General features: G+C 37.7%; 1 protein-coding gene across 1 annotated transcript; it reads right to left on the bottom strand.

The window, feature by feature from the left end:
* Positions 1–8,337: 8,337 nt before the first annotated feature.
* Positions 8,338–9,456, bottom strand: LOC125863685 (uncharacterized). Its single transcript, XM_049543720.1, has 2 exons — positions 8,892–9,456; positions 8,338–8,486 (listed from the first exon to the last, which is right to left on the bottom strand). The coding sequence occupies exons 1-2, from the start codon at positions 9,454–9,456 to the stop codon at positions 8,338–8,340; spliced, it is 714 nt and encodes a 237-aa protein (XP_049399677.1).
* Between the last annotated feature and the right edge of the window lie 3,437 nt (positions 9,457–12,893).

Genomic DNA, 12,893 nt, shown 5'->3' with positions numbered 1-12,893 from the left:
AAACATACCTGAAGTATCATGATATCTTGTCTAAATATGATTATAAAAAGAGTTATAAGAGTCAAAAACATGTAGAATGATTTTTTGAGTTTTGTCATAATTGAACTATCAGTTGTTCACTTTTCCTACCTGAAGTTCAGGTGTGATTTGATAGACATTTGGTGATATTTAAGGTAGAAAACTCACCCATCTAATAGTTCATGTCCAAAACTTAAAAAAATTGAAATATTTTAGGTGTGTTATTGACCCTTCACGAATCTTATATTAATAATGCTACTACATACATTTTGCTTCAGTGTCTTCATTTGTATACGATGATTTATATTAGTGAACATTTCAAATCAGGTATTAAAAAGGTGTCAATTTTTTACGACTATAAAATAGTTGATTAATTAATGCACATTCAAAGGGAACCATCCTTCTTTTGAATAAACAACACTAAAGCACCCCATGGTAAGATACTTGGTCTAATAAATCCTTCTTTATCCAATAAGTCTTTCAATTGACCTTTAATTCCTTATGTTCTGCCCGGGCCATAGAATAAGGAGGAATAAAGAGAGGCTGCATATCCGGGAGAAGGTCAATACCAAAGTATATTTTCCTTTCGGGAGGAATGAATATTATCGAGAAACACTTTCGAAACTCATGTATAATCAAAATTGACTCAAGTGTAGGGGCTTTCAGATCTGTATCCCTAACCCGAACAAGATGATAAATGAAACCGTTAGAAGTCATTTTTATAGCCTTTAAGCAATATATGAATTGACCCTTAAGAACATAATATATCCCTTCCCATGACATGATAGGTTCGTACGAAACCTTAAATGTGACCAATTAGGTTCTACATTCTATAGAAGCATAGTATGCATGAAACCAATCCATCCCAATAATAATATCAAAATCTAACATGTCAATCTCTACATGATCATTGTGAGTGACTCTATGAGAAACGGAAATATAACAATTTCTATAAACTTTCTTAGCAACAATAGAATCATCAACAAGAGTAGAGGCATGAAAGGGATTAGAAAGGATTTGGGACCAACATCAAATCTCATGGTCACATAAAGAGTAACAGATAATTATGTAACACCCAAATCAAGTATAGCATACACATAAAAATGAAAAACTTTCAACATACCGGCCACAACATCTAGAGAACCCTCATGATCCTATCAAGTCTGAAGAGCATAGAATTTATTCTGATGAGGAGCAGTCGAAACAGAACCACTAGGGTGAGGTTGCCTACCATCCTTACCCTTGCTAGATTGAAAAGGACAATCCTTCACTTTGTTACCATATTTTCCACAATCAATGCAACCATCCATACCGGCTAAAAATTTTCCAGAGTGACTCTTATAACACCTTTGGCAACCGGGAGTAGAAGATCCATTTCCACCACTTCCCTTAGGTTTAGGGTTAGTCACCTTATCTTTGTTAAACTTAACGGTCAGAGCATTGGAAGAACCTTGTGCGGAAAACTTTTGTCATAATTAAGGACACACTTGTCCACCAGACATGGAATGACAAAATTCACCATCACCGATCCTTGCCCTCTTGGACTCTTTTGCCCTTTTATTGAACGTTTAGTCTTTAATTTGTTGGTCATGTATCATCAAACGGGAGGTGTCCATATCCTTAATCAACATGGTGGTTTGACATTCCTTGACCACCAAATCGGAAACACCCGACACAAACTTACTCCTTCTTATGCTAGAGTTGGAAACCATTGTCAGAGCATACTTACCAATTGAGTGAACTTCAAAGTATACTCTTTCACACTCATATTTCCTTGACGGAGATTAATGAACTCAAGAACCTTTACTTCTCTCATCTCAAGAGGAAATAATTGATCAAGAAAAGCCTTTTTAAATTTATCCCAATCAAAAGGACCCACATCAATAGCCTTTTCTTTCTTCCATTGGTTGAACCAAACTTGAGCAACACCTTTGAGTTGGTAAGCATCCAATTTCGTCTTTTACATCGTTGACACTTCCATAATTCCCACTATCTTATAAACCTTATTAATAAACTCTTGAGGATCCTCATCAACCTTAGAACCATGGAATTCTGAAGGTTTCATCCTAGTGAAGTCTCTTATCCTTGTTGCGGTAGTACCCATATTTGCGTTCACGGTAGTAAAAATTTCTCTATTAGCTTAGGTTGTCATAGCTTGAGCCAACACTTTGAAAGTGACTCAAAACTCAAAATAAATAACTTTCTCAACTAAAGGATCAGACGGAACTTGACGAACCTCAGGCTCCACATTATCACCTGCACTCCTTCTAACATAAGCTCTTTCGGGAGACATATCCTGAAAATCATCGAATAAGAGTTATGAAAAGGACCTTTATAGAGATGAACTCTATGATACGACTTAGAGTAGTGAAACAACTAGAGTTTTCTAAATGCTTTGTAACCTCTTATTCATAAATGAGGCGCGCTTCAAACTCATGAACATGACTCTACTCAATGCGGCTTGTCAAAAATCCTAGGAACTTTTCTAAAACCTTTTTCTATGAAGACCAACTTTTTCATGACCCAAAGTATAATCTAGACGTGACATAGCCTATAAGACCCTGAGAGGCCCTACACAAGGTACTTGACATACATATAATACAATATAATATAAAATAGAAGAATTAAAGTAGGAAACCTCATATCATAAAGAGTTTGACATAAATGTAGAAGTCTAATAATAGTTTTTACAAGCCAATATAATACATCAAAATAAGTGGATGGGATGTAACCCATACACCATGTTCAACATCCAAAAAGTAAAGACATAAGAAAGCATAATAAAGGTGACATGGTCCTCGGAACATGAGGAATCACCAAGTCTTCACGGTCAAGCAATCAACTAGCCACCAATGAGAGAAGGATAAACATCGGATCGTACATTAATAAATAATGTAGTTACATGTATGCATTAGTACATGGAATGTACTAAGCATGGATAAATGCATGAAAACATGAGTCATGATCATGATGGGAAATAAAGGAAAACATGATATTCATGACCAAGCTAAAACATCTTGAAAAGCCTTTAAGAAAGAATCACAAATCATGAACATGGTCAATGAATCTTAAAACATAATGAAAGCTTCATAAAACCTTTAAATTTAGTTCATTTTATGGGATATTAAATTTAACCAACAATAACTATATGAGCCATAACATGGAATCTGATGTAACTTCAACACCGAGAAGGGAAAGTCTACTTACCAAGGTAGAGCTCTATATCATTCATTCATATGCTTTTTGTGGATCCACTAGCTAGGTCACTTAAGACAATTCTACGGGGTATGTAGTTTAGAACTAGATGTTGCTACTAGATACTATTCTATTTGAGCCTCCACCTCAAGTTCTCTCCGTGCTAAGTTTAATCCCAATAGAATAAACAAAATCAATTATTAAAGCGTAACATTAGGATATCCAATAATCAACATACCAATCCCAATCATATAGTCATCATGTAGTAGCTCTTTGAATTATAAATAATGCATGTTTGAGAAACCTTTCACGAAATCATGATTTCTTAATATGTGAGAAAAACCTTTAACAATTTCTTTGATGCCTATCTTAAAAGCAACCTTAGATCATAAACATCTTTTACATTATAAATCATGCATAACTTTTTTTAACGACCCTTGGAGGGGTCAGGGGCTGAGCAACACCCCTAGGCCTTATCATAGATAAAAAGTAAAAGGTACAAGAAGAGGGACATAAAACCTTACCTCCACCTATGGTGGTTCTTGAGTTGGTAGCCTACTAAGGTTCTCCAACTCTTCCCCTTACTAGAAATGAAACCTATCGTCGAAGCATCCTATAAGAGGACTCCTCTCGATACAAAGATTCTAGGAAAACATAAATGAGGGAGACTCTCCTTTTACAAGTAAAAGAAAAACCTCTTCATAAAAGCTATAACTTGGTAAGAGACAGCCAGTGTGAAGATGAATGGAGATCACCAAAAAGTGGGGGCCTGTGGGAACTTTAGCTCCTTCATAGGCTCCATAATCTGGATAATTCAAGGAGGTTTTTTAATCCTCTTCATTTTTTTTCTTCTAAAGCTAGCCATCTCTGCCTTGTCCAGCTGCAAGTATGTTGCTGTCTCCTTTGGAAGTTGTTGGATGCTGAAATAGAGTCGAGGGCTGGTGGTTTTGTGGCTATGCTTGGAAAGTGAGTCTGCTACCCTATTTTCCTCTCTGAGGGTGTGAATGCATTTAAAATGAGAGATTTGAGTGATGAGGTTGTGAAGTTTTTGCAGTTGTGAGGTGATGTTCCAGGGAGGAGTTGCTTTACAAAGCACCCAGTCCACCAGCAGCTTGGAGTCTACTTCTAGAATCACTTTGTGATATTTCAGCTGAACAGACCATGCTATGCCAAAGATAGTAGCCTCAATTTCTGCCTGGCTATTGATACCTTCCCCCAATGGAACTGTGTAAGCAAAGATCAAGTCTCCTTTGGTATCTCTGAGAATACCCCCAGCCACAATTCTGCCCGGATTGTCCAATGCACTTCCATCAGTGTTGAGTTTAACCCACATATCATGAGGTTTAATCCATTGGACAAGGGTAACTTTAGTGTCATGGGTACAATTCTCAATAAGTTGGACTAGATTTTTCCCACTTGAAGGCCAAGTGATGTAAGGAAAAACAGTATGAAGAAGTTTGAAAGTATCCATGATCACTAAAAATTTAACCCTTGCAATATTTGATTGTTTACCTCCATACTTTTTAGCACACCTATTCTTTCACAAATTCCAACAAATAAAGATTGGAGTTGATTGGAGAATAAGTTTATGGGCCTCATTACTGTAATTAATGTTCCACTATCTCATGATCATGTATTTAAGAGGAATGTAGTGAGTTTGGATGCCAAGGGGGATAACAAAAAACTTCCAAACATTTTTGGCGAACAATCCTTAGTTGAAAACATGCTCAATGGTGTCTAGTTATGGAGCTTGACAACAAACACAATCTGCAGGTCCAATTCCAAACTTGGAAAGATTCTCATTTGTTGGTAGTTTGCCTCTGAATGCTCTCCATAATAGAAATGAGCATTTGAATGGAATATTTCTATGCCAAGTGTTGGTATTAATCTTGGTTTTTGTTATCTGTTCCCTAATGGAATTCCAGGCAGAAGAGCATGTAAACTCTCTATTTGTGTTGAGGCTCCACACTGGCTGATCTGGAATACCTTGTTGAAGCTGAAACTGAGTAGCAAGGATGTTGTGCACCTGAGTTTGAGGAGCTAGCTAAATGATCTTGTTCATATTCCATTGTCCCTCTTCTATAAATTCTGAGATAGTGGCATTGTTGAATCTGTTGTTGTCTTCAGTGAACTGAGCTAATGGACCAACCTCAAACCAATTATCCCACCAGAATAAGCATGAACCAGCCCTGATTTTCCATTGTATGTGAGTCTACACCTTATGTTTATTCCTTGTCATAAGCCTCCAATCATGGGAGTCTTAACAACCCCTTTTTTTGCTCACAGGGTTAGATCTTTGATAATATTTAGCCCTTAGGAAATCACCCCATAAAGTTTGCTTGGATCTAAAAATCCACCAGTGTTTGTATTGGAAAGATTGACAAACATCACTCATGAGTCTAACCCCAATGCCCCCGTCATCATAAGGAAAACTTAGGTTCTTCCAAGAAGACCAGTGATAGTTTTTCTTATCATTTCTCCAACCCTAATAGAAATCAGCCATGATGCCCTGAATTTGCTTAATAATGGTCGAAATAGGGGAAATAGCTGATAGGAGATGTATAGGAAGTGGTTGGAGGACATGCTTGATCAGAGTAGCGTTTTCCCCATAACTCAACATTTTTTACTGCCAGCCTGTGATTTTATTAACCACTTTGTTGACCATTTCTGAGAAATAGATAATTCTAGGTATACCAATAAAGAGAAGGCATCCAAGATAAGTGATTGGAGCTTCTTTCTGGTGAAAGCCAATATAATTCTTGATTATGTCAGAAGTAGTCCTGAAGGCATTGGTTGGAAGGAAAAAGTGACTTTTGGCTTTATTAATGAGTTGTCTTGAAGTCTGCTCATAAACAGCGAAAGTCTTCATAATCAGCTTGAGTGAATGCTTCCTTTCTAAGGTAAAAATGATGATATCATCTGCAAAGCTCAGGTGGTTAATTTGGGGGCCCCTCATTTCCATATAGAAACCATGGTATATAGGGTCTTGGCGGAGTCTGTTCAAAGATCTGGAGAGCACCTCATCACCTAAAATAAATAGGGCCGGGGAGAGGGGGTCACCTTGCTTCAAATCTCTTGTTGAAAGAATCCATATCTCTTGACATTGATAATGATAGAGTACCAATTATTAGACATGATCCTCCAAATGATATAAATAAACACTTCATCAAACCCCATTTTCCTAAGAACCAAGCAAATGTATGACCATGAGACCCTGTCATAGGCCTTAGCCATGTCTAATTTGATCACTACATTGCTACCAATGGTGGGCTTTTTAATCTGATAAATGATTTCTTGAGCAAGCATAATATTCTCATAAATGCTCCTACCCTTGAAAAATCCTGATTGGTTGGTGGAGATTAATGAAGGTAAAATAGGGGTCAACCTGAGACATAGTAGCTTGGAGATGATTTTGTTAGTAAAATTGCTCAAAATGATGGGTCTGACCTGAGAAAGTTTATTAAAATTGTTCACTTTGGGGAGTAAAACCAAACAAGCATGAGAGAAATACTTGGGGAGCCTCTATCCACTGAAAAAAGCATGAATGAGAGCCAACAAATCATGTTTAATAGTGCCCCAACACTTTTGAAAGAAACAACCATTCATTCTATCAGGACATGCTGCATAGTTAGGATTCATAGAAAAAACCACCTCTTTCAGTTTTGATCTTGAGTAACCAGCCTTGGGATACAGTTCATAGGTGTCTCATCAATAAACTTCTCTTCTCCAGTGAAAATATTCTGAAAATGTTCACAGGTAGATTCTGCTATATATCGATCCCCCTATATCCATTCATCATTGTCATCAAGGATTTTGTGGATAAACAACTTCCTTCTCCTTCCTCTAATCAAGGCATGAATATTTTGAGTTACCATCTCCCTCCTTGAACCAATGAAGCTGTGATTTTTGTCTGAGAATAGAGTCTTCAATTTTCATGTATCTGATATAATCAACATTAATTGCATGAAGTGCATCTCTATTTTCATTTGTATTATCTTGAATCAAGTTTTCTTCTGCAATTTTCACCTTTACCTCATAATCTTTGACTTTGGCATAAATGTCTCCAAATTGCATTTTAGACCAAGAATTGAGTGTAGCAGCAACCATCTTCATTTTCTGATGGAAAATCCACAGAGGGTCCCCTTCCATATGTTTGTCCCAACAATCAGTTACAGTGTCTAGAAAAGTAGGTTGATCTTCCCAGCAGTTAAGAAATCTAAAGTACTTGATGTAGTTTGCATGCCTGACATTCATCTCCATGAGAATTGGACAGTGCTCTGACCCCACAAAAGGAAGGTGAGTGATGCTAGTGTGTGGCATGCCCTATAACCACTTGTCATTAGCCATAGCTCTATCCAACCTTTTCCAAATTCTAAAGTTGATACCCCTTTGGTTAGACCAGGTAAATTTAGGTCCATTAAACCCTAAGTCCATTAGTCCACAAGTTTCAATAACACTAATAAACTCAAGGCTTTTTCTCATGTTGAAAAAGGATCCCTCCTAGTTTTTCCTCAGTGTTAGTAATGAGATTGAAATCACCCACAACACACCGAGGAACATCATTTCTAGTATCAGCATAGTGAAGCATTATTTCCCATAGTGGTCTTCTGAGGTAGTCTTTGCAATTAGCATAAATAAAAGTATTGATGTAAGTACCAGGTGCTTCCACATGGTTGATTCCACATGTGATTTGCTGTTCATCTGCTTACAGAACTTTGCAGGAAACCTCAGTTGTCCAAAACAACCAAATCTTTCCATTGTTGTTGCTAGTAACATGATCCATGTCTCGCAACAATATTGGTGCAAAAGGATTGGTCATTCACTTGTTGATCATTCGCGAGTCGAATTCGCTCTCTTGCCACGCCTTTCACTCGCTCACTTGAGTCAGACTCAATCACTCTTTGAGTTTGGAGGATCATTATTGATACCTCTAGCATTCCATATGATTGTGTTAATCATTGATATGATTTGGAGGTCAATAATCTTGTGTTTGGTCTGCCTACAGTGACTAAGGCAATGGGGAGAGACTTCTTGGGGGGGAATCTCTCCAAATGTATGCCTCTGGGGGAGATACCTTGCTTGGTAGTAACCTGTTAAAGATCATTGTCCAGATCAATATCATTGCTAGGACAAAGCTTTGATCAATAGTTCACTAGTTTCATCATCCTCATCCTGAATATTAAGTGGCTGGTTGTCAACATCCACTTCATCTTCTGAATGCTCAACATCATACTCATCAATCTCTTGACCTCTAACAGTTTTTTGCAGGTTTTCTGATCAGGGGGCTTTCCAAAGGAAGGGGTATTAAACTGAGCTTTAAGAGGGATCACACCCAGACCTTGTTGCTGATCCACCATAATAATTTTTTAATAGGAGCTCAAATCCTCTGCCTGATGATTGGGATCAGTTTCAGTCTGAGACTATTCATGTTGCTATTTTTTTGCCTGTTTCTTTTTGTTGGCCTCCTTCTTTTTCTTGCTTGGTTTGTTTTTGCTTTTTGGGTGGTCATCTGTTTGCTAGTGCTGGCTTTGTCACTCATGTCTTTGGCCATGCAGCCTTTCTGAAGGTTGTCATTCTATTTTTGTCATTAACCTGTTGATTTCCATCCTTAGTGTGATCCTATTTTTGTTATTGTGTTCCTGTACCTTGGTTACTCTATTTTGTTTGATGAGCAGAACTTTTAGTGGTAGCAGGGGTTTGAAGGTCACTCCTATGGTCAATCAAAGGGTTCTCATGCATAACATGAGACAATTCCCTCCCTTTAGGTTCCCCTTCCTGCATGTTAGTATGTTTCTCCTTCACAACCATCCTCCCTCCATTAACTTCCTCAGTCACAACAAAGGGGATTTCAGGGGAAGGGGTCTCATTTTCAACACAATGATCATCAACAACAATTACAGGGGTTGGGGATGGTAGGATATGCGCATTAGATTTCAACTGCTTAGTATCAGAAGGTTTGAGCTTCATACTTGATTCCTGCATTTGCTGTTGTGCATAGTTTGCTTTGGTCTGTTGTGCCTGTTCCTGTGAGTGTATTGTATTACCTTGGTCATGGTTTTGGGTGTGATTCTTATTCTTCCTCCTGGTCTGAGTTTGCCATTGTTCTTCCTTTTGAGTGTTGTTGTTATCAGTTGCTTCCTTTTTTTTTATTTGCTTATTTGACTGCATTTGTTCCTTCTCCTCCTGTTGTTGCTGGTTGTTTTTTTTTCTCTTGGTTGTTTTGCTTGTCTTCACTCTTCCCATATCCTTCTCTTTTTTATTTCCTCATCTCTTATCTTCAAAGTACAAGTTCCTGCATAGTGTCCTTGATGCTTGCAATATAAACAATAAAGGAGAGCTTCCTCATACTCCACCAGTTGCCACTTGCCTTTAGAAGGATCCTTCTTGAAAAAACCAAGCCATAAATGCTGAGGTCTTTCTTTTGTAAGATCTATTTGAACTTTGACCTTTGCCACACTTCCTCTGTTTTTTCCATGGAATCATAGTCAAGGTACAAAGCTTTACCAATAGGGGACAAAAGAGCAGTTAAACACTCTATGTAATAGCAGTGCCAAGGAAGTTCTGGCAGTGTAACCCAAATGGGAACAACTGGAGTTTCTTCCTCATGCTTAAAGTATGAAATCCAAATCTGTAGTCTCATTAGGTGCCCTGCAATAAACATTCTTTTGTTTTGTCCATACTCTGACATGGTCAGCTTCATCGTCAAGGTCAATATAAATGTGTCTTGAGTTAAAGTGTGCAATTTTAACTCCACCAGTTAGCTGTATTTGAGCAATGAAACTTCTTCTTATCACCTCCATTTTGGGCATTGAATTGATGAATTTTCCAACAAGAGTGTATTTGCATCTTTCTGCCATTTTGATCATAAAATCTTCTTCATAGAAAGTAACAGAGGGACATCCTTGTCTAGAGGCAATAACATAGGGGTGATGATAGCATGGGTGGTACTTTTAGCTTGGTTTGCTCTAAGTCTGGTAGCTAGAGACTGAACAACAGTGGGTGGGGAAGGCTCAGGGGTTTGAGTGTTGATATTCTTATTGCTAGAGTTGTTGAAAGGGGGTCTGTTTTGGTTCTTTTTGGGACTGAATTGGTTGGGTTTGGGATGGTTGGGTCTGTAGGTATCAAAATTGGATGAGACTTTGATGGGTGGAGGAATTATAAGATCCATTGTGATGTTTCCTTTGTTAGTGTTCACCATAGTTTGCCTATTTCCATCAGCCTGCACATTATGAATACCTTTCTCATGCTCATTTTGGTTCTCAGAATTAAGCAAATTGCTAGACTTATTGTGATCATGCTGATTGTAAGCATTAGGAACTGACTTACCTGTTATGTTGTTATTGACCTTTCGTGTGTGATCCTTACCATATTCTTATCTTCTTTGGTCTCCATTAGTATCCTTGGGAATTTGATTATGATCAATATTGTTGCCCTTCACTGCAATTTGGTTTATGCTCCTTTCTTTTCCCAGAGGAATTTCAACAAACACCTTACCTGCATTAGGAGTATTAGCTAAATTAGAGTGATTAGTGCATTTAGAACTTACCTCAATGTTGTTCTCCACGTTTTTGTTGCCTCCTGATGGTTGTTCCCCTCCCTGAGCTTCATTGGCAGTGTGATCCATTGATATGGCCTTACTAATTGTTACATTCTTGCCAGTAGCCTTAGAGGGATTAATTGATCCATTCATTCTTGAACTTTGCTGGGATGTAGTTGTGGTTATCATACCATATTCCTGTATAGGAATACTTGTATGCGCATTCATCAACTTGTTCAATTGAGCTACGACGACTTGGTCGGAATCTTTGCCAGAATTTTTTCCTTCATTAACATAGTTGAAATTGATATGGTTCGGAGCGCTATGTTGAGTAGAATCTAGAACTGTATTTTGTACTTCCAGAATCTGCCTCAAATCCAACAAATTCATTTGAGTAGTGAGGCGAGTTTGAAGAACTTTCCTCTAAATTCGCCTGAACAAATCTCTCTAATGGTAAGAGAGAATCGTTTGATTTTGCAACCATATGTGGATCGTGGGGTGTAGAGTTCATTCCATCAATTGGAACGATTTGAATCACTCCAGATTTTGCCAAGGAAATAATTTCTTGTGCCCACTTCAACTCATCTTTCGAAAGAGGAACAATGATCGTTGAACTGAAATTCAAATTCATAGAGTTGTGGTGTGAATTTGAGAGTGATTCTTGTTGGAGAAGATGTGTTTCTCCAGTGCGCTGCTTTTCATTTTGGTCCGGAGGTCGGGGGACCTCTGTCGGCAGTGTAGAAGCCATTCCGATGGAGCTGTGTTTCAGCGCTCCAAATGACTGTTAGTTACCATCAACGGTCTTTCTTGGGAGCGAATTTTTTAGAAAGAGAGCGTAAAGAGAGAAAAAATTCATGAAATGGGAAAGTGATTATGCATAACTTACACAAATAATATTCATATCTTCATAGATTCTTAGTCAAAATCATGAATAATGCACGGGTATAAATAAAATTAATTGAAAGACATGTAATTAGATCTAAACATGCATAGGAAGATTAAAACTGAACAATTAACTCCAAATCAAATAAGACCCATGGAGATTGCATGAACCCTAATCAAATTTAGGTGAGATTTCATTGGGAGAATTTATTTCTTTTGGAACCAAATGAATGAATGGAATCCAATCCACACCTTGATAAACAAAGTCCAAAAACAATGGAAGAAAAAGTAGACTTGAAGCTTGAACCCTAGATTTCTTCCTTGAAGCTTGAGAGAGTTTGGAGAGAATGAACTTGGATTAATATTAGGGATTTTAGAAAATGAACGGGTTTGGGTAGATTTAGAAGTTGAAAAGTAGTTATAGGTCTTAGAATTTGGGTCAAAACAACATAGTATAGGTACTACATGCATAGAAAATGATCCAAATACTCTTAAGAATAACTGTCGGATGGCTTCTACGGTTTAGACCTACGGTCTGTAGGACTTTCGACGGTCAATATTGGTCAACCGTAGAATCAACTTTAGAAATGTAAAATTCCTTCAACTTCCCACGAGATCAATCTATAATCCGTCATTCAATCTACAGTCCGTACAACCCTTCTATAGAACCCAAATTCAAGTCCAAAATTTCACTAAGTTTGGTCCAGTTTTATGAGTACCATCAACGACACGTCCAAATTCCTACGAATCGTCCTGGTTACTCGTGGATCAAAGTTCAGTAACTAGAATTTTCTAAAACTTGACTCCACCATATGACTTCCCGTTTACGACTTATAGGACTTCCTAAAGTCCATAGATAGGACTCGTTGTCACTGCCTCAGTGCTAAAATTTGAATTTTCCTTTCCTTTCAACTTTCCAATTTCTGAGGTGTTACAATATATTCGTCCTCGAATGAGACTCAAGCTAGCATGAATAGAGTAGGAGAGAAACTCAAAACTCAACATGAATGCAAATCTCATCATAATGCACATAAACATGGAGAATCACTCCAAGCTAAGTCGTAACATCAAAAATCAAGTTTTTCATAAACATGCATGCATATGGAAACATGAGAATGACTAAAACTTATGAATCCGAAAGAATGAACCATGCAGAACTAATATCTCAAGCTAGAATAGGAGTGGAGGGAAGGAGATGAGGATACCGGGACATCATATCGGCTTCGACCTCTCAAGTAGCACCCTAAATTAATTGATTTCT

This window comes from Solanum stenotomum, chromosome 5 (genome assembly GCF_019186545.1).
Source record: "Solanum stenotomum isolate F172 chromosome 5, ASM1918654v1, whole genome shotgun sequence".
Lineage (NCBI taxonomy): Eukaryota > Viridiplantae > Streptophyta > Magnoliopsida > Solanales > Solanaceae > Solanum > Solanum stenotomum.
Note: the sequence above shows the minus strand (reverse complement) of the source record. Positions and strands in the feature narration are given on the sequence as shown.

What these genes read in the sequence shown, in the direction of transcription:
- LOC125863685 (XM_049543720.1), bottom strand. Translation starts at nt 9,456, where the DNA reads ATGGGAAGAGTGAAGACAAGCAAAACAACCAAGAGAAAAAAAAACAAC. An exon ending in AACCCCTGCTACCACTAAAA is followed by an intron (nt 8,487 to 8,891) that starts GTTCTGCTCATC and finishes CCCCCTGATCAG; the next exon opens with AAAACCTGCAAAAAACTGTT.